The sequence below is a fragment of the Hylobates moloch genome, unplaced genomic scaffold, assembly GCF_009828535.3.
Source record: "Hylobates moloch isolate HMO894 unplaced genomic scaffold, HMol_V3 SCAFFOLD_2, whole genome shotgun sequence".
In the NCBI taxonomy this organism is placed as follows: domain Eukaryota; kingdom Metazoa; phylum Chordata; class Mammalia; order Primates; family Hylobatidae; genus Hylobates; species Hylobates moloch.
The window spans coordinates 49,266,541-49,285,707 of NW_026652277.1; the positions used below are offsets into that span (position 1 = coordinate 49,266,541).

Sequence of the window (19,167 nt, forward strand, 5' to 3'; positions counted from 1 at the left end):
ATCCCTGCTTGCTGCTTACAGTTGCCTAGCTCAGTGCTTGGTACATAGTAGGCGCCCAATAACTATTTGAATGAATAGATGAATAAACGAATATGTGAAAGCACCTTGTAGAACACCATGCATGCAATAGATGTTAACTTCCTTCCTTTCACCATTCAGCAAAAAATTTCTCCTTGCTTTGAAATATAGTTTGATTGGCAAATAATTAAAAGCAAAACTTAACTTTAGAAAATCATAACCCAATAACTCAAAACAACACATTTGTAACTATTTATTTGCCCGGAGATAACTACAAATGCCTTAAAGTTTGCCCCCATTCAGAGATTTCTACATTAGAAAAGTCTTAATTTTCTAAACAGACAAGTGATAAGATTATCATTTTCTAAAAATATCCTGAAATCAGTCTGTTGTTTTACAAGTGTTTGTAATTGTTGACAAGGTAAACCTTGTGTGAATCCCTAAAAACCCAATGCCAGTACTGAAAATCAATCCACAGACCACATGGAAATGATATCACATTATAATTATTTTTTGTATTTTTATGCATTTATTTTTTATTTATTAATATTTTTTGAGACAGAGTCTCACTTTGTTGCCCAGGCTGGAGTGCAGTGGCATGATCATGGCTCACTGTAGTCTCTATCTCCTGGGCTCAAGCAAGCTTCCCACCTTAGCCTATGAAGTAGCTGGTACTACAAGTGCATGCCACCATATCCAGCTAATTAAAAAACATTTTTTTTTTAGAGATGGGATCTTGCTATGTTGCCCTGGCTGGTTTCAAGCTCCTGGGCCCAAGCGATTCTCCCTCCTCAGCCTCCCAAAGCACTGGGATTACAGGTGTGAGCCACTACACCCAGCCCTATAATTAATAAAGGGTTCACATAAACTTTCTAGTTCATTTAAAATTTTTTATTTCTAAATCATTATCATCACATAATTTGTGAGTCCCTAAATCTGCGTGAGATAGTGGAAAAACTCTGGGCTTGGAATCAGAAAGCTGTAAATCTACTTTACAAGGTTATTGCAAAGATTAAGCAGGGGTAATAATTTTTTAAAAAATAATCTCTCATCTGTTAAACACATACCTCACATTGCAGATGGAGCTAGCTGTGTTACATTATTGTCAATTAATTCTTTTAAGAAAAAGACTATGGGCCAGGCATGGTGGCTTATGCCTATAATCCCAGCACTTTGGGAGGCCGAAGTGGGTGGATCTCTGAGCTCAGGAATTTGAGACCAGCCTGGGCAACATGGAGAAACCCCATCTCTACCAAAAATGCAAAAAATTAACAGGGCATGGTGGGGCACACCTGTGGTCCCAGCTACTTGGGAGGCTGAGGTGGGAGGATTGCTTGAGTGTGGGAGGTGGAGGTTTCAGTGAGCCAACATCACACCACTGTATTCCAACGTGGGTGACAGAGTGAGACCCTATCTCAAAAAAAAAAAAAAAAATCCTATGAATATGTATTATTACCCCTACTATACAGATGAAGAAATTGAGGCTCTTGGAGATTGACAATCTGGCCCAGGATTGTACATCCCATCAAGCTGCAGGCCTAAGATGCATGAAAAAGGGCTCTAGCTAGGATGTATATAGCTGTAACTTGCTATAAAAATTAAGATGTCTTATTATTAAATATCTCTGAAATGATAGTTCCTATTAATATTCCTATGTGTTCCTCCTTGCTATGTATCCATATCAGACATCCTTATCAGACATTGTAAATCAAACCAAATTAGAAGCAGGAGCAAGATCTCAGCCAACAGATCATCATGTGTGCAAATTGGTTCTCTGCCCCCCTTTTTTGTTTTCCCAGTTTCTTTTCTTTTTCTTTTTTCTTTTTTTTTTTTTTTTTTTTTTTTTGACAGGGTCTTGCTCTGTCTCCCAGTGTGCAGTGGCGCGATCTTGGCTCACTGCAATCTCTGCCTCCCATGCAATTCTTATGTATCAGCCTCCTGAGTAGCTTGGATTATAGGTCTACGCCACCACTCCTGGCTACGCCATGTTGCCCAGGCTGGTCTTGAACTCCTGGACTCTAGTGATCTGCCTGCCTTGGCCTCCCAAAGTGCTGGGATTACAGGTGTGAGCCATCACACCCGGCCCCCAGTTTCCATATTAGTAACTCACATGTAGACCACAAGGATGTGCTATTTAGGAAACGCGATGGTCCACTTTTCAAATCACCCAAATATGTTAAAGAAATTGGTATGACCGGGCATGGCGCAGTGGCTCACGCCTGTAATCCTAGCACTTTGGGAGGCCGAGGCAGGCAGATCACGAGGTCAGGAGATTGAGATCATCCTGGCAAACATGGTGAAATCCCGTCTCTACTAAAGATAAAAAAAAAATTAGCCGGGCATGGTGGCAGGCCCCGTAGTCCGAGCTACTCGGGAGGCTGAGGCAGGAGAATGGCGTGAACCCAGGAGGCAGAGCTTGCAGTGAGCCGAGATGGCACCACTGCACTCCAGCCTGGGCGACAGAGCGAGACTCCGTCTCAAAAAAAAAAAGAAAGAAATTGGTATGACTGTTGACTCATAGCAGGAGGCAGGGGCATGGGGTGGGGTGTAAGATTAATGTCATGACAAATGTGGAAAAGAAACTTCTCCTGTTTTTCCAACTCCATGTCTGCTACCATATTATTACACTCTTCTGGTAGTGTGGTGTTTATGTGTGAATTTTTTTTCTTATATATACAGTAATCGTAGGATATGAACCTGATTCCAGTTGCAAAACTCACTATGAGCTTAGCTTTTAAGTTGCTTAAGAATAGGTAGATCTATGCAAATAATGATAATAATTATTATTATTTTAAGAGAGGGTCTCACTTTGTCACCCAGGCTGGAGTGCAGTGGTGTGATTAAGGGTCACGGCAACCTCCACCTCCCAGGCTCAAATAAACCTCCCACCTCAGCCTCCCCAGTAGCTGGAACCACAGGCACGGGCCACCATGCCTGGCTAATTTTTTGTATTTTTTGTAGAGATGGGGTTTCACCAGGTTGCCCAGGCTGGTCTTGAATTCCTGGGCTCAAGCAATCCTCCCACCTTGGCCTCCCAAAATACTGGCATCACAGGCATGATGGCATCACTAGCATCACATATCATTCCTGGCCTGATTTATGCAAATCAGATACGCATTTCAAAATAATCTATTTTTATTTGCTGCCTTATTGGTGGTACAATCTCAAGTGGAAAAATCTAAGGGTTTTGGTGTTATTTGCTTACTCAACCAATATTTATTAGATTCTTACTAAGCACCAAGCATGGTCACATGTCTGAGCTATGGCTAGCACAATGTATAAGACAAACTTAATCTCTGTTTTCGTGGAGCGTATAATCTAGTAAATGAAGCCAATGTCGAGCAACATCACAATACTAACAAATTGAGGATGCTATGAGAGTGTCTAACAAATTGAGGATGCTATGAGAGTGTGCCATGGGGACTTCAGCTGCCTGCAGATTGAGAGAAAGCTTCCTTGAGGGAAGTTACATTTCAGCTGAAACACACTGCCGTCTGCTCGAGGTTTTGTAACTGCATTCACATCCCGATTCTGACACTTCACCCAGTTACTGTCTCAGAGGTTGGGTCCGCATATGTAAAACAAGGACAGTATGCACTTGGCAGGGTTGTGAGAAGGGGAGAGAACACAAGTAAAGCACCTGTATCAGGCATACAGTAGGCACTAAGTGTGCGCTGCTTGCTATGATTATACATCAATGTAAGCATCAAGGAAAAGCTGAAGAAAAGCCTGACCAACAGCGAAAGATAAATGCGCAGAGGAGAAATTTGGCAAAGGCTCCAAATTCAGGGGCAGTCCGTACTCCACACTTTGTATGGGGGCTTCAGGTCCTGAGTTCCAGACACTGGAGCAACTAACACTTTAAGACTACTAAATATTGTCTTCAAGAGAAGTTGATAAAGAATTTTGGGTGGTTGATCTCTTTCTAGCTGCAGTTTAGCGTATGCCAAGGCCAGATTTTTTCAAGCAAAAGTAAAATACCTGAGAAACTGCCTGGCCAGAGGACAATCAGATTTTGGCTGGCTCAAGTGACAAGCAAGTGTTTATAAGCTAGATGGGAGAGGAAGGGATGAATACTCCATTGGAGGTTTTACTCGAGGGTCAGAGGGAGATACGGCGCCACCAGAATGGGACCTGGAAGTGGGAAACGCTGGGTTCCCACGAGAGCGCGCAGAACTCGTGCGTCGGGAAGCCTGGTCCGGGATGCCCAGCGCTGCTCCCCGGGCGCTCCTCCCCAGGCCTCCCGGGCGCTTGGATCCCAGCCATCTCCGCACCCTTCAAGTGGGTGTGGGTGATTTCGTAAGTGAACGTGACCGCCACGGAGGGGAAAGCGAGCAAGGAAGTAGGAGAGAGCCGGGCAGGCAGGGCGGGGTTGGGTTGGGAGCAGTGGGAGGGATGCAGAAGAGGAGTGGGAGGGATGGAGGGCGCAGTGGGAGGGGTGAGGAGGCGTAACGGGGCGGAGGAAAGGAGAAAAGGGCGCTGGGGCCCGGCGGGAGGAAGTGCTCGAGCTCTCGACTCTCCGCTGCGCGGCAGCTGGCGGGGGGAGCAGCCAGGTGAGCCCAAGATGCTGCTGCGCTCGAAGCCTGCGCTGCCGCCGCCGCTGCTGCTGCTGCTCCTGGGGCCGCTGGGTCCGCTCTCCCCTGGCGCCCTGCCCCGACCTGCGCAAGCACAGGACGTCGTGGACCTGGACTTCTTCACCCAGCAGCCGCTGCACCTGGTGAGCCCCTCGTTCCTGTCCGTCACTATCGACGCCAACCTGGCCACAGACCCGCGGTTCCTCATCTTCCTGGGGTAAGAGCCAGCCTCCTGGTCCTGTCCCCTTTCTTGTCCTCCTGACACCTATGTCTGCCCCGCCAGCTACTCTCCTTCTTTTGCGCGGAAACAACTTAACACCGGAACCTCCCCGCCTGTCTCTCCCCACCCCACTTCCCGCCTCTCATTCTCACTCTCTCTCCCTTACTCTCTGACCCCAAACCGCTTTTTGGGGGGTATCATTTAAAAAATAGATTTAGGGGTTACAAGTGCAGTTCTGTTCCATGGGTATATTGCATGGTGGTGACATCTGGGCTCTTAGTGTAACTGTCACCCTAATGGTGTACATTGTATCTAATAGGTAATTTCTCATCCCTCATCCCTCTCCCACCCTCCCACCTTTTGGAGTCTCCAGTGTCTACTGTCACTAAGTCCATGTGTACACATTGTTTAGTGCCCACTCTAAATGAGCCTTTTTGTTTCATTCATTCTGTAAGTGTTGAGTAAGCACCACCTAAGGTCAGGTGTAAGTGGAAATTTGAAAAAGAAACTGCCCACTTGCCCCAGTACTTCCCTAGCCAAGAGGAGGGAAACCGGGCAGGTGCACCTGAAGGCCTGTGAGTGCTTGATTTGCTGTGCAGTGTAGGACAAGTAAGATTGTGCATAGGCTTCTGTATTTATAACTATGTTAGGAAGATTTCTTTTTCTTTTCTTTTCTTTTTTCTTTTCTTTTTTTTTTTTTTTAGGAAGATGAAAAGGGCTTCATAGAACAGGAATAAAAATCTAAATATTCAATAAATGAGACCTAGGAGACTACTGCAGTGACTTACAAAGTCCTAATAAAAAGATGTCTCTCCAAAATGGGGCTGCAAAATGTGGTGCTGCCTTATCAGCTCTAAGTTTTTTTCTTACCTGAGAAAGAAGGAACCTGATGCAGGTTCAGGGCTCCTGCCCCATGAATGCAGGCTGACTCCAAGATGGGGAGCTACAGGGAAAATCCCAGGTCTTCTAGGCCTCTTATTTAAGCCCTGGGAGCCCCCAGAGATGGCCACATCTTGACCAGTCCAGGTAGAGGGAAAGATCACCATTATCTCACCTCTGTGTCAAATACCTAGCTGCTGTCCTCCCTGAGCCCACACTATAGTTGCCAGCACTAATTTAATGGGTAGTGTACTGGTTAAGAGATGGACAGACCATGCTGGCTTGACTCTCAGCTCTGGCAAAGATGAGTGACTTGGTTTCTCCATTTCTCCTGGCCACACCAACCTTGATTTCTTCAGCTGTAGAATGGAATTTCTCAAGCTTGCCTCAAGGATTATTGCCCGAGGATTTAATGATATGGTAAGAGCTTCACAGTGTTTGACCCATAGTAAGTGTTTGACGTTTCAAACGAATTGTTTCTTTCTAGGACATGGTGAGCATTTGGTAGCCATTCACCGGTTTTCTGTTTCTTTGGATCATAGTTAACCTCTACTTTTCCCTGTGGCACTAGAATTTTCTGGTGGGGAAGAATCCTCACTTTTTGCCCTTCCCCTTAAGGGTAGGAAGCTGATACTAGGCAGCAACTAGTTGGGGGATAGGAAGATTGCTCCGGAGAAATGCTGAACCACAGGGCTCCAGATCTCAGGACCCCAGTCTTAGCTTGCTGGGGTGTGGGGCAGGGTGGAGGGGAGTTTACTGAACATGGGTATGAGTAGATGTCCATTTACTGAAATGTAAGGACCCGAGGCCTCTTCTATTGCTGTAGCCAGCATATTCCCCAACCTCTCCCCAAGAAAGGACAGATGTGGGTTCCCCCCTGGAGTAACAGGTCCAAAAGAAAAAACATACAGTATGACTTCCAAGATCTGGGCCTGATCACCCAGCAGTCAAGCTCCCCGCAATTGACTAACACCCCCGTAACACGTAGAACTTCCAATCTGCAATTTAGTGAGAATGATACCTTTATTCTTCTTAAATACATCTCTTCATTTCCCAGAGCACCCTTTTACCCCCCTCCTCTGCACCTTTTTGTCAAAGACTGGAGTCTAATGAAATACCAAGAGAGCATAACATGGGATACATAAAACTTTTTTTCTGGTTTACAAAACAGTTTATTCTTGTCCATACGTGCTTCTGTCCAAGGCTGGCTGCTGTCTGTTCCAGCCCCCTTCCCTTGGAGAGGCCATCTGCCATACCTGCTCCCCAGAAGCATCGACAAGCACACCCAGAGTGTTATCTGCTAAGACCTAAAAGAGGGAGGAACCCCCTCTCCTCATCTAAGACCTAGCTTCTAAATTAGAGTGTGAGGGTCCATCTCCCCAGGAGGGGCACAGGGCCCAAGCAGCCCAGCCATCTCAGAAGACAACACTAAGCTTTGTAGGGGTCCACAGTAGAGGAGAGTAAGACGCCTGTTGTTTAATTTATTACAGTTCCTCAAAAGTGAAGATGCGTGGGCGGGATGGCAAGAGCTGAGCAGACGAAAGCTGAAGGAATAAGGAAAGAGGGGAGGACACAAACAGCTGACACTTCCTCAGTTCTTGTCATTTGCCTGGCCCTGTTCTAAGCACCTTCTAGGTATTAATCCATTTAGTCTGGGCTACAACACTATGAGGTGACTACTTTTATCATCCCCATTTTAAAAATGAAGAAATCGAGGCTCAGGGAGATTAGGTAACTTGGCCACAGTTTGAAACTAGACTCTCATCACATGAGATAATAGTGCCCATAAAAAGGGAAAGCAGATTATATTTTTTAAAGGAAAGAGAGTAGGATATGGTAGAAAAAGATTGTTTGGAAAGGAATCGAGAGACTGATATAATGAAAAGAAGCATTCACATGAGAGTAACAGTATGAGGGCCCAAACCTTCATCTAAGGTACTTCAAAGAGGCCTAAGCAAACTTAGTCATGTGGTGTGGTTCTAGTCTCCATGATGGCAAATACATTGTGTACAGCCCAACTGCACACAAAACTTAAATACCAATGATAGAGCAGTCTAAAATTTGAAAAAAAAACCCTTCAATTTGTCGTCTTCCCAGAGAGACTTAATCAAGAAACCAATCAAAATACTTTCTAAGCCTAACTGTGTGCAGAACTCCAAAGAGAGCCCGGCCCTAAATCAACACTGTCCAATGGAAATGTAATATAATGTGGGCCTCATATGCAAGGTCATATGTAATTTTAAATTTTCTAGTAGCCATATTAAAAAGGTAAAAAGAAACAAGTGAAATTAATTTTAATAATTTTATTTAGTTCAATATATCCAAAATGTTTTCTCAGCATGTAATCAACATAAAAATATTACTGAGATATTTATTATTCCTTTTCTCAAACCACGTCTCTTCTATAATCTGGCGTGTATTACTTACAGCACTTATCAGACTATATTTCTTTATTTCTCTTTTTTTTCCGAGACAATTTTGCTCTTGTCACCCAAGCTAGAGTACAATGGCATTACCTCGGCTCACTGCAACCTCCGCCTACCAGGTTCAAGTTATTCTCCTGCCTCAGTCTCCCAAGTAGCTGGGACTAGAGGCATGCGCCACCACGCCTGGTTAATTGTGTATTTTTAGTAGAGACAGGGTTTCACCATGTTGGCCAGGCTAGTCTCAAACTCCTGACCTCAGGTGATATGCCCACCTCGGCCTCCCAAAGTGTTGGGATTACAGGCATGAGCCACTGCACCTGGCCTCAGATTAACTGTATTTCAAGCGCTCAGTAGCCACATATAGCTAGTGCTATGGTAGTGGACAGTACAGATCTGCATTTCAGTTAAGACACATATACAAGCATAGTTCACTAATGCACAGTAAAAAAAAAAGTATAGTGCTGAGTCAGTGGTAGAAGTCCTAACTACTGCAGGGCAAAAGTGTTACAAACAGCAATCTCAGTGATCATGCAACCATGCTTGCTTTTCATTGCAATTTGCTTATTTTTCTTCAGCAAAGTTTATCCATTTTTGCCAGTTCAATAAATATTTACTGATAAAAACATTCAATATTAGATTCTTGCATCTTCATAAACAGAGTTGCTTTTCACATTTAGAAAATTACTTATCAATGTTTAACACACGTTTTGATAACCAGTGTTGGAAAGAGGCACAGACTCCCCATGTGCCTATTGATAGCAGAAATATCCGCGGCCAAAGGGAAACAAAGGGCTGGGGACAGTCACACACCTCATGTCTCCTAACTCCTGGGAAATGCTGTCCCTCTGATTGAGTTTTTATTATTCCCTTCCCCACTATCCCTATCCACTGTGCCCTGGAGCCCTTTGCAGGGTAACCCTGCTCTGTCCTCCTCACAGAATATCCCCTCTACCTCCTTGTCCAAGCTACAACTTGGCTCTTCTCTGAAGACACTGTCTTCCCCGTAGCCCTTTTGAGTAATGGCTGCATATTCTCCCATAGTCCAGTTCTTTTCCTGTTCTCCAGGACGACAGCCCACTAGTTTGAACTCCATACTGCTGTAGTTCAAATCCCTTTTGACTTGTTACCTTGGGCAAATTACCTCCTTTTGTTCAGGTTCCTTGTCTGTAAAATGACGATAATAATGCCATTTGCTTCATTGGGTTATTTTGAAATTAAGTGAAAGAAGGCGGGTAGCTTCCCTACATACTCAGTTTGGACTAGCCTGATGTGCATTACGGGTGATGCCATGACTCAGTGTGTGGTTCCTCATCTCCACATCTGGCTCTCATCCAGTGCTCCTGCTCATGGCACTCTGTCCCCCTCTTACTTACTCCCCCTTATTAACTGAAGACTGGCACTGATCTCACAGTTTCCTCTCCACTTCCAAGTCTCACCATCATCCTAGATGACTTCAAGTCACCTAGATAAACTGTCTTAGTTTCTTCACTCTCACATTTTTTTATATGTTGTAACAGATAATGTTACACTCAAGTTGTAAGAGAACCAGCTTGTCCAGCTCATGAAATGTATGCATTTTGTCTCAACTCTGTATTCAGTGACATCCTGTGGGTATCTGGAAATCAGCCATGGTGAGAATATTTACCATGGAAATTGGCAAATACTAAAAGGCAGGGCACCTTTTTTCTGAGAGCCAGACCACAGCTCTTCTACTCCATAGCACCCATCATAACAATTTTTAAATACCTCCACTGAACGGCTTCTTCCTCTCTCTACTTCTTCCATATCTGATTTGAGCTTCTTAATTTATCATGTGAACCACTCTTGTGATAATAACCCCAAATCCCTGTTCCATTGCTCTTCCTGCTAAAATCCTAAACCTGGTTTAGTCCAACCATATTTTCTCTCTTTGGAATCTATAGGGTGGCCCAAAAACCTGGAAATGGAAATATATTACTTATTAATTTTAATGTATATTAATAAGCCCTTTTAATGCCTCATTTCCAGTCTCAGTGGCCACCCTGTATAGCTGGGCTATTGAGCTCTTGTGGGAGGAGGGAGTGGACAGTCTCCCAGCCACATAGACGGATGTTGCACCAAACATTTTTTAGCTTCCAGACTTCCCTGGCCCTTAGTGTTACCCTTAACTCTCCATTTCTCTGCCTTTCACATTCTCTACTTTTTAAAAATTTCTGACTCCACCTTCACCTTATCATTCTTAGCACATGACCATACTTCTGCTTCCCAAAGAAAATGAGCAATTACTTCCTTTTCCTTTTCCTCCTGTCATCAAATCTACAGACATGTCATGCCTAAGTCCAGCTTTCCTCCTTTCTCTGATCTCAGTCTGCTTCTTCCAGTTCTGCTCTGAATCCCGTCCCCTCCCCAACCCCCAAGGACTTTGCTCTATTAGTCACCTCTTCCCTCTCCTGTATCTTCAACTCCTCCCTTTTTACTGGCTTCTTCCTCTCAGCATAGAAGCATCCCCAAGCCTTTCCCATCTCAATTACCTCCTCACACACGTGCCTCTGCAGAAACCACCCCGTTTCTTCCCTCCCCTCGGCAGCCTGTTCTTCCTGTTCTGCCCTCATGATGGCACCATCATTGTGTCACTAAAATCAATCTCTCCGACATCATCAATGACCTTCCTTTGTTGGGAAACCTAATAAACACTTTATCTTATTTGGTCTTTGTTATGGGTTGAATGAGGTCACCCCGAAATCCATATTAGAAGTCCTGGCCGGGCGCGGTGGCTCACGCTTGTAATCCCAGCACTCTGGGAGGCCGAGGCGGGCGGATCACGAGGTCAGGAGATCGAGACCACAGTGAAACCCTGTCTCTACCAAAAATACAAAAAATTAGCCGGGCGTGGTGGCGGGCGCCTGTAGTCCCAGCTACTCAGGAGAGGCTGAGGCAGGAGAATGGCGTGAACCTGGGAGGCGGAGCTTGCAGTGAGCCGAGATCGCGCCACTGCACTCCAGCCTGGGCGACAGAGCGAGACTCCGTCTCAAAAAAAAAAAAAAAGAAGTCCTAACCCCCAGTACCTCAGAATGTGACTTTATTTGGGAATAGGGTCATTGCAGACGTTATTAGTTAGGATGAGGTCATACTGGAATGTGGTGGGCTCCTCATCTAATATGACTGATGTCCTTATAACAAGGAGAAATTTGGAGACAGACACGCACATAGGGAGAATACCATGTGATGACAGGAGTTATGGAGTTGGAGTCAAAAAGCTATGAGAACTTAGGAGAAAGACCTGGAACAAATCCTTTCCTGTGCCTAGAGAGTGAGTATGGCCCTGCCACTACCTTGATTTCAACTTTTCGGCTTTTCAGAACTGTAAGACAATACATTTCTGTTGTTTGAACCAATTAGTTTTCAGTACTCTGCTACTGCAGCCCTAACAAACTAATACAGTCTCTTGGAGGCATTTGGCAAGGTTGACAATGGAAGCACTTTCTTACCCCTTTAGGTCTGTCGCCTTTCTTTTTTTTTTTTTTTTTTTTTTTGAGACGGAGTCTCACTCTGTCGCCCAGGCTGGAGTGCAGTGGCGCAATCTCGGCTCACTGCAAGCTCCGCCTCCCGGGTTCATGCCATTCTCCTGCCTCAGCCTCTCCGAGTAGCTGGGACTACAGGCACCCGCCACCACGCCCGGCTAATTTTTTTTTTTGTATTTTTAGTAGAGACGAGGTTTCACCGTGGTCTCGATCTCCTGACCTCGTGATCCGCCCGCCTCGGCCTCCCAAAGTGCTGGGATTACAAGCGTGAGCCACCGCGCCCGGTCTGTCGCCTTTCTTGTTGGGGGGTGTTCTCTAACAGTTCCTCTCCATCTCTCTCTCTCTAGTTTGTCTTAAACGTTGGTGTTCCTCAGACTTCAGACCTAGGCCTTCTTTTCACTTCACATATTCCCCTGGGTGGTCTCACCCACTTCCAGAAATTACTTAAATTACTGCTCATGCAGTGCTGTGCTGGAAACTGTTTAACAACTGGCTCTCTGGGAAGAGGGGAGACTGGTTGATGGTGTTTGCCGATTTCTGTGGTGTAAATACTCCCTCCATGGCCAATTCCAAACTGCCAACAGTTTAACAACTGGCTCACAAATTTTCTCCAAATTTAACATTTGGCTTTCACAGGCCAACAACGTGGTACAGCCGACTCCAGCACACCTCTGCTTTCGTGTCAGAGAGAAGTAACTTATTTTTATACAAAAGGTAAAATAAAAACACCTGCAGGCCCCCTTTTTTTCCTTAACAAACTGCTCTAGAAATAGAATAGCTGAAGCTTCTTTCATGCGTTCATCTGTTATTTCCATGTCACTGTGGTGGTGGGATTATTTTTCATTTATTTTTCTTGTATATGATTGAAATAATGTACCTTTGATCAATTTTAGTTTTATGGCATGTTTTGCAGCGATATTAAATCTAGTTTTTGTCAGAGGGCTTCAATATTATTTTCTCAAAACAAGAAAATATTTCATCGCAAAGGAGACAAACAAAAAGGTCCTTAATACCAAAACTTTGAAATGTGATTTCTTGTACTTGGCAGTGTCCATGTGGTAAACCCAAACAGTATTGGGTTTTCATTTTGTTCAGGAAAGTCTTTGTCTGGCCACGACTTACCTTTACATCAGGCGGGCCTTGCTCATTCATTCACTTAAGTATTTATTAAATACCAGCGGTGTGCCAAGTACTTATCTAGGTGTCGGGTAGATTCTGATAAGTCAGTCAGGTCCCTGCTCTCAGGGAGCTTGCAGCAGAGATGGGGGCTGCAGTAGAGAGTAAGCCAAGGAAATGAAAAAGGAAGCTGATTTCAGAGAGTGATGAATGCCATGAAGAAAATGAAGGCAGGGCAGTGTGATGGAGAGCGACCCAAGGTGGTACAGTTTGTACCTCTAAGGACCAGGCTGTGACCCAGGTCACGCACAGATGCCCATCATGTGATGCCACAGCTCCTTTTCCAGGTGCTCGTTTCCTCTCACTTCCCAGTCTCTTGCCCAGCCGCCACTGCTTACAAATACAGCTAGAGGAATCTAAATGAGGTTCCTCTATCATCAAACCCAATCAAAATGCCAAGAAACAGAATCAGTGCCTGGCTGAAGGCAGTGGAACAGGGCCAGCCTGGAGTGGTTCTCTCTGAGGAAGTTCCTCATCTTGGTTTTAGGGCCATGCCTTGTGACCTGTGAGCTAGGGGTTGCCAGTCCCTGACATTTCTACTGAGGACTCACCTGTCTATATTCCCAGCCTGTATGTGTTTTCCTGAGTTCCAGACACACAGGGCCAAGCGCCTGATGGATGGAAGTATGTTTTTTGGTGTTCCATTGGTATCTCAAATTCTACAAAACTTAGCGCCCCTTCTCTTCCTTGTTCCTCCCCATCTTCAGTCTATCACCTGTTCCTCATCCAGCAAATGATATTACCATCTTCCAAGGAGCTTCCCAGGAGTAATCCTTGACTCCTCCTCAACATTGAATTAATAATCAAATCTAGGCCAGGTACAGTAGCTCACGCCTATAATCCCAGCACTTTGGGAGGCTGAGGCGGGTGGATCATTTGAGGCCAGGAGTTCAAGACCAGCCTGGCCAACAAGGTGAAACCTGTCTCATTTAAAAAAAGTTATTTTAAGAACTCAAATCTATTATTTCTATCTCTAAGCGTGTCTTGAATTTATCCATCTCTCTCCATCTCTGAGCTGTTACCTTACCTCAGTCCATCACGTTTTGACTCCGTTAACATGACCAGAGTCTTGTTCCTTCTCTTCAGTTATTTGTACAGCAGCCTGTGATTCCTTTCTAAAATAAGTCTGGTGAGGTCACTCCAGCTGCTTCAGATCCTTCCATGGCTCACCACTGCCCTCATATAAAGTTGGCACTCCCGGACATGTGGCTTACGGGGCCCTCCGTGATGTGGTCCTATTTGCCTCTCCATTCTGTTCTCTCCCAGCCTCTCTGCCCCCATCTCTAGGCACCAACCACACCCTTCTGCTCATCAGTGGTGCCAGCTTCTCTTCTATCTCTGGTCTTTGCACAGACTTTTCCCTTCACCTGGAATGCTTTCTTCAATCCTACCCCACTCTCTTTAATCTAGATAAGGTTTATTCTTTTTGAATGTCTAGCAGTGAAACCATTTCCCCTGAAAAACCTTCTCTAACCAACCCCCTGCCTTCAGCCCAAGGTCTAGATTAGGAGTCCCTCTGAATGTTTCCATTGCATTTTTAAAGAATTGCCTATTTACTTGTTCGTGTCTATCACTAAACTATAAATTGTATGAGAATAGCCATTATCTCTGCCTGGTTCACCATTCATCTCCAGCAACTGGCATAATGCCTGGCAGACTCAGCCTGCAACAAATATTTGTTGAATAAATTAACAGATGGCTTTATCTCTTTGAGTAAATCTTGGTTTTTTCACATATTAAAACAGACACACAGGCCAAGTGTGGTCGCCCATTCCTGTGATCCCAGCACTTTGGGAGGCCGAGGCAGTCGGATCACCTGAGTTCAGGAGTTCAAGACCAGCCTGGCCAACATGGTGAAACCCCATCTCTACTAAAAATACAAAAATTAGCTGGGCATGGTGGTGGGTGCCTGTAGTCCCAGCTACTAGGGAGGCTGAGGCAAGAGAATCACTTGAACCCAGGAGGCAGAGGTGGCAGTGAGCCGAGATCATGCCACTGCACTCCAGCCTGGGCGACAGAGTGAGACCCTGTCTCAAAACACACATACACACACACACACACACACACACACACCAACTTGTATAATTTAAAATATAACGTGCTTGTTATGGAACACTTGTAAAATACAGGAAAATAATGAAAAAGTCTACCATCTAGCTTACCACATAATGACCATTGCTATCATCCTGGCATAATTCTCTCCTGTATATAAATATATATTCTTTTATTGTTAAAATTACACTATGAGTACTATTTATTTATTTTATTGTGGCAAAATACACAAAACCTAAAATCTTGCCATTTTAACCATTTTAGGGTGTGCAATTTGGGGCATTCACCACACTCACATTGTTGTGCAAATATCACCACTATCTCAGAACTTTTTCATCTTCCCAAATTGAAACTCTGTACCCATTAAACAATAGTGCATCCTCTGTTTTCCCCTCCCTACAATTTATTTTTATTTGGGTTTGTACCAAACTGAAAATAGCTGCTTCTTCCTTACTTAGTTCAGATCAGCATTTCCATTTATTTAGCCGTGGTTTTGAGGATCCCATGGCAGATGCCATCCTTCCTAGAGCTCCTTGGGGCTGTCAGGTATTTCAGTCAGGGTGAATTTGGGTTGATAACATTTTAAAATCTCACTTTATTCTGAGGTTCCTAGTGTCAGAGCCCACCATATTTTTAGGGACTCCCAAGTTATAAACAAAAATATGGTGAGGAGGAATCACTGAAGTTTTAACACAAGAAACTTACATTTTGTTGAATTTCTATCTTTTAGTTTATTTCCTAAGCAAAAAGAAATACTTTGAAAATTTTACATAGCATTATACATATTTAATTAAGCATGAGCACATCTTAAAATTTTAAATTTTAGATCAGATCTTTAATTCCTAGGATATTAAGAGGTAATGGCAATTTGGCCAGGTGTGGTGGCTCACGCCTATAATCCCAACACTTTGGGAGGGTGAAGTGGGCGAATTGCTAGAGCCCAGGAGGTGGAGGTTGCAATGGCCTGAGATCACGCCATCGTACTCCAGCCTGGGTGATGAGAATGAAATCCTGTCTCAAAAATAAATAAATAAAAAAGAAGAAGAAGAAGAAGAAGTATTGGCAATTAGTGCTCCAGGAATAATTTCCTGACTTGAAATAAACCTAAATGTAGACAAACTAATTAGGCCATTCCAAGAGTTACTAGCATTGGTTTAATATATTTTCAGAGCATACCAGGAAGCAGTGTGGCCAGCATTGCATGTTTGATACTTCAGAAATGTATGACAGGTGTTTCTCTTACCCAGGTCTTCTGTTTTCTTAGTTTTGCTCATGTAAATATTTATGAACATCCTCATCTTTTTCAGGGAGGGGATTATAGATCATTCTAATTCCATTTTCTAGCATTTGGTACCATTCTAAGCACATAATAGGCACCCATTCGGAGCATTTTTGGCTTGACAGAATATGCATTTAGAATTGTTCAAATTAGAGGTGTCAATGATGGGAATTAGAGTACTATATAATTCTAAGTCATTTGACTTAAATACAAAAGAATGATTTTCCTTGGTGGGGAATGGTGAAGGGAGGCAGGAGTTAAGAAGAGGAGAAGAGATCCTAAGTCATTTATAAACTTCTCTGGAAACACTGGTGTGTGAAGACTTTTTAAAAAGTCGTTCACCAAATTGTGTGTGTGTGTGTGTGTGTGTTTTAAATAGACACAGTATTTGTGTGTGTGTGTGTGTGTTTTATTTTTTAGAGCAATTTTAGGTTCACAGCAAAATTGAACGGAAGGACAGAGATTTCCCATAAACCCCCTGCCCACACACATGCATAGCCTCCCTCAATATCAACATCCCCACCAGAGAGGTGTTTGCTCTAGTTGATGAACCTACACTGACACATCATTATCACCCAAAGTCCATAGTTCACGGCAGGGTTCACTGTTGGTGTACATTCTATGGGTTTGAGCAAATGTATAATGACATGTATCCACCATTATAGTAACATACAGAGTATTTTCAGTGCCCTACAAATCCCCTGTTCTCCACCTATTCATCCCTCCCTCTCTGCATTTCCACCCCCAGCCCCTGGTAACCACTGATCTTTTTACTGTCCCATAGTTTTGGACAATCTAGTTTTCAGACAGACACAGAGCTGTCTTTCCCTTAGTTTCCATTCTGTCATTTCTTTCTTCCCATCAATCATAAACGGCTATGAGTTTTTTTTTAAGTGTTGAACACTATCCTACTTGTCAAGTTAAAACATAAGCTCCTGGCTGGGTACAGTGGCTCATGCCTGTAATCTCAGCATTTTGGGAGGCTGTGGCAGAAGCATCACTTGAAGCTAGGAGTTCGAGACCAGCCTGGGCAACAAAGCAAGACCCCATCCCTACACACACACACACACACACACACACACACACACACGCACACACAAGCTCTTGCCAGAATTAGAGCTGCAAATTGCCCTCAGGTGCCTAGAAGATCAGTCCTTCAATTAGATTCAGATTGAGATGCTTCCTCTTTTAAACAATGATTCCCTTTCTATCATGCCCAATAAGAAAACAAATAAAAATTAAACAATACTGCCTGTAATCTCAGCTACCCAGGAGGCAGAAGCACAAGAATTGCTTGAACCCGGCAAGCAGAGGTTGCAGTGAAGTGAGATGGCGCCACTGCACTCCAGCCTGGGAAACAGAGCAAGAGTCTATTTCAAAAACAAAACAATGTGATTTCTTCCTCTAAGTCTTGCACGGGGAAATGTTAAGAAATAGGTCCACCAGGAAAGAAGGAAGGAAGATAATCTTGGAAAAAATAGTTATACTTTCTTACTTGTCTTCCTAACAGTTCTCCAAAGCTTCGTACCTTGGCCAGAGGCTTGTCTCCTGCATACCTGAGGTTTGGTGGCACCAAGACAGACTTCCTAATTTTCGATCCCAAGAAGGAATCAACCTTTGAAGAGAGAAGTTACTGGCAATCTCAACTCAACCAGGGTGAAAATTTTTAAAGATTAACTCTATATTTTAATTAATGTCAGTCCGTCATGAGAATGCTTTGAGAAAACTGTTATTTCTCACACCTAACGATTAATAAGAGATTAACTTCCTCTCCTCTCATCTGACCTGTGGAGGAACCTGAACAAAGGGAGAAGGCAGTGGGCAGGTTTCCTCATCATGATGTTTGTCATGTTCAGTGTGAGGCCTCACAAAAAAAAAAAAAAAAAAAAAAAAAGATGTCTTGGATATAACTGAGAGCTCATTGTATAGTAAATATTAATAAAACAGTGATTGTAGCTGACGAATAGAACTGCTTGGAGAGAGCAAGTGGGTAGAATCGCATCAAACTACAGAGAGTATTTCTAGCCAAAGACACAATGATAGATTGAAGGATATTTATTCTAAAAATAGAATATGGATGAAAGAGATCCGTGGACTTCTGGGCACCAACGTTAGATTCTGATTTTAGCAAGCTTGTCAGGGGATTCTGATATTGAAAGTCTGTGGCCTTCACCTGAGAAACCTGCCCTAGTGAGCCATGAAAATTTGTCCTGTCTTTCAGAAGTGCTGTCAGACATCAAATGGAAGTTAAATCATATCTTAACAATTGCTAGGATGGGCACAGTGACTCACACCTGTAATCCTGTAATCCCAACACTTTGGGAGGCTGAGGCAGGAGGATCACTTGAGCCCAGGAGTTTGGGACCAGCCTGGGCAACATAGACAGACCTTGTCTCTATTTTTTAATAATTTAAAAAGCAAAAAATACTGAAAATATTGTATACACCACTGAATTATAATAACGTGTATATAATGTATATATTATGAGGAATATTTGATTATTTCATATATTATATCTTTTCCTTCCTTTATTTTCTCCAGTTATGAAGTACTTAGAACAATTCATCAGTAGTTGGGGCTAAATTGACAGAATAGTAATCAGAGAAAATAGAAAAAGACAGATGGGTTATCTTTGAATACCAGGTTGGAATTGTTTATGGGTTTGTTTTTTGTTTTGGGGGCGTTTTTTTAGACAGAGTCCCACTCTGTTGCCCAGGCTGGAGTGCAGTGGCACAATCATGGCCCGCTGCAGCCTTGACCTCTTGGGCTCAAGCGATCTTCCCACCTCAGTCTCCTGAGTAGCTGGGACCACAGGTGCATGTCACCACACTCGGCTAATTTTTTTATTTTTTGTAGAGAGAGTCTTTCTATGTTATCCAGGCTGGTCTCAAACTCCTGCACTCAAGTGATCCTCCTGCCTTGGCGTCCCAAAGTGTTGGGATTATAGGCATAGCCACCACACCCGACCTAGTTTCTGTTTAGACTTGGCCCTTTCCCACCAGTCATTTGTGTCCAAAATATCTCATAAGTGTAGACAGGAAAC

General features: G+C 43.7%; 1 protein-coding gene across 1 annotated transcript in view; it reads left to right on the forward strand.

The window, feature by feature from the left end:
* Positions 1-4,516: 4,516 nt before the first annotated feature.
* Positions 4,517-19,167, forward strand: part of HPSE (heparanase) — a 42,592-nt gene continuing 27,941 nt past the window's right edge. Inside the window, exons 1-2 of the mRNA XM_032148303.2 lie at positions 4,517-4,809; positions 17,635-17,780. Coding sequence (XP_032004194.1) covers positions 4,583-4,809; positions 17,635-17,780 — 373 coding nt within the window. The 5' untranslated portion in view covers positions 4,517-4,582. The remainder of the gene's footprint in view (positions 4,810-17,634; positions 17,781-19,167) is intronic.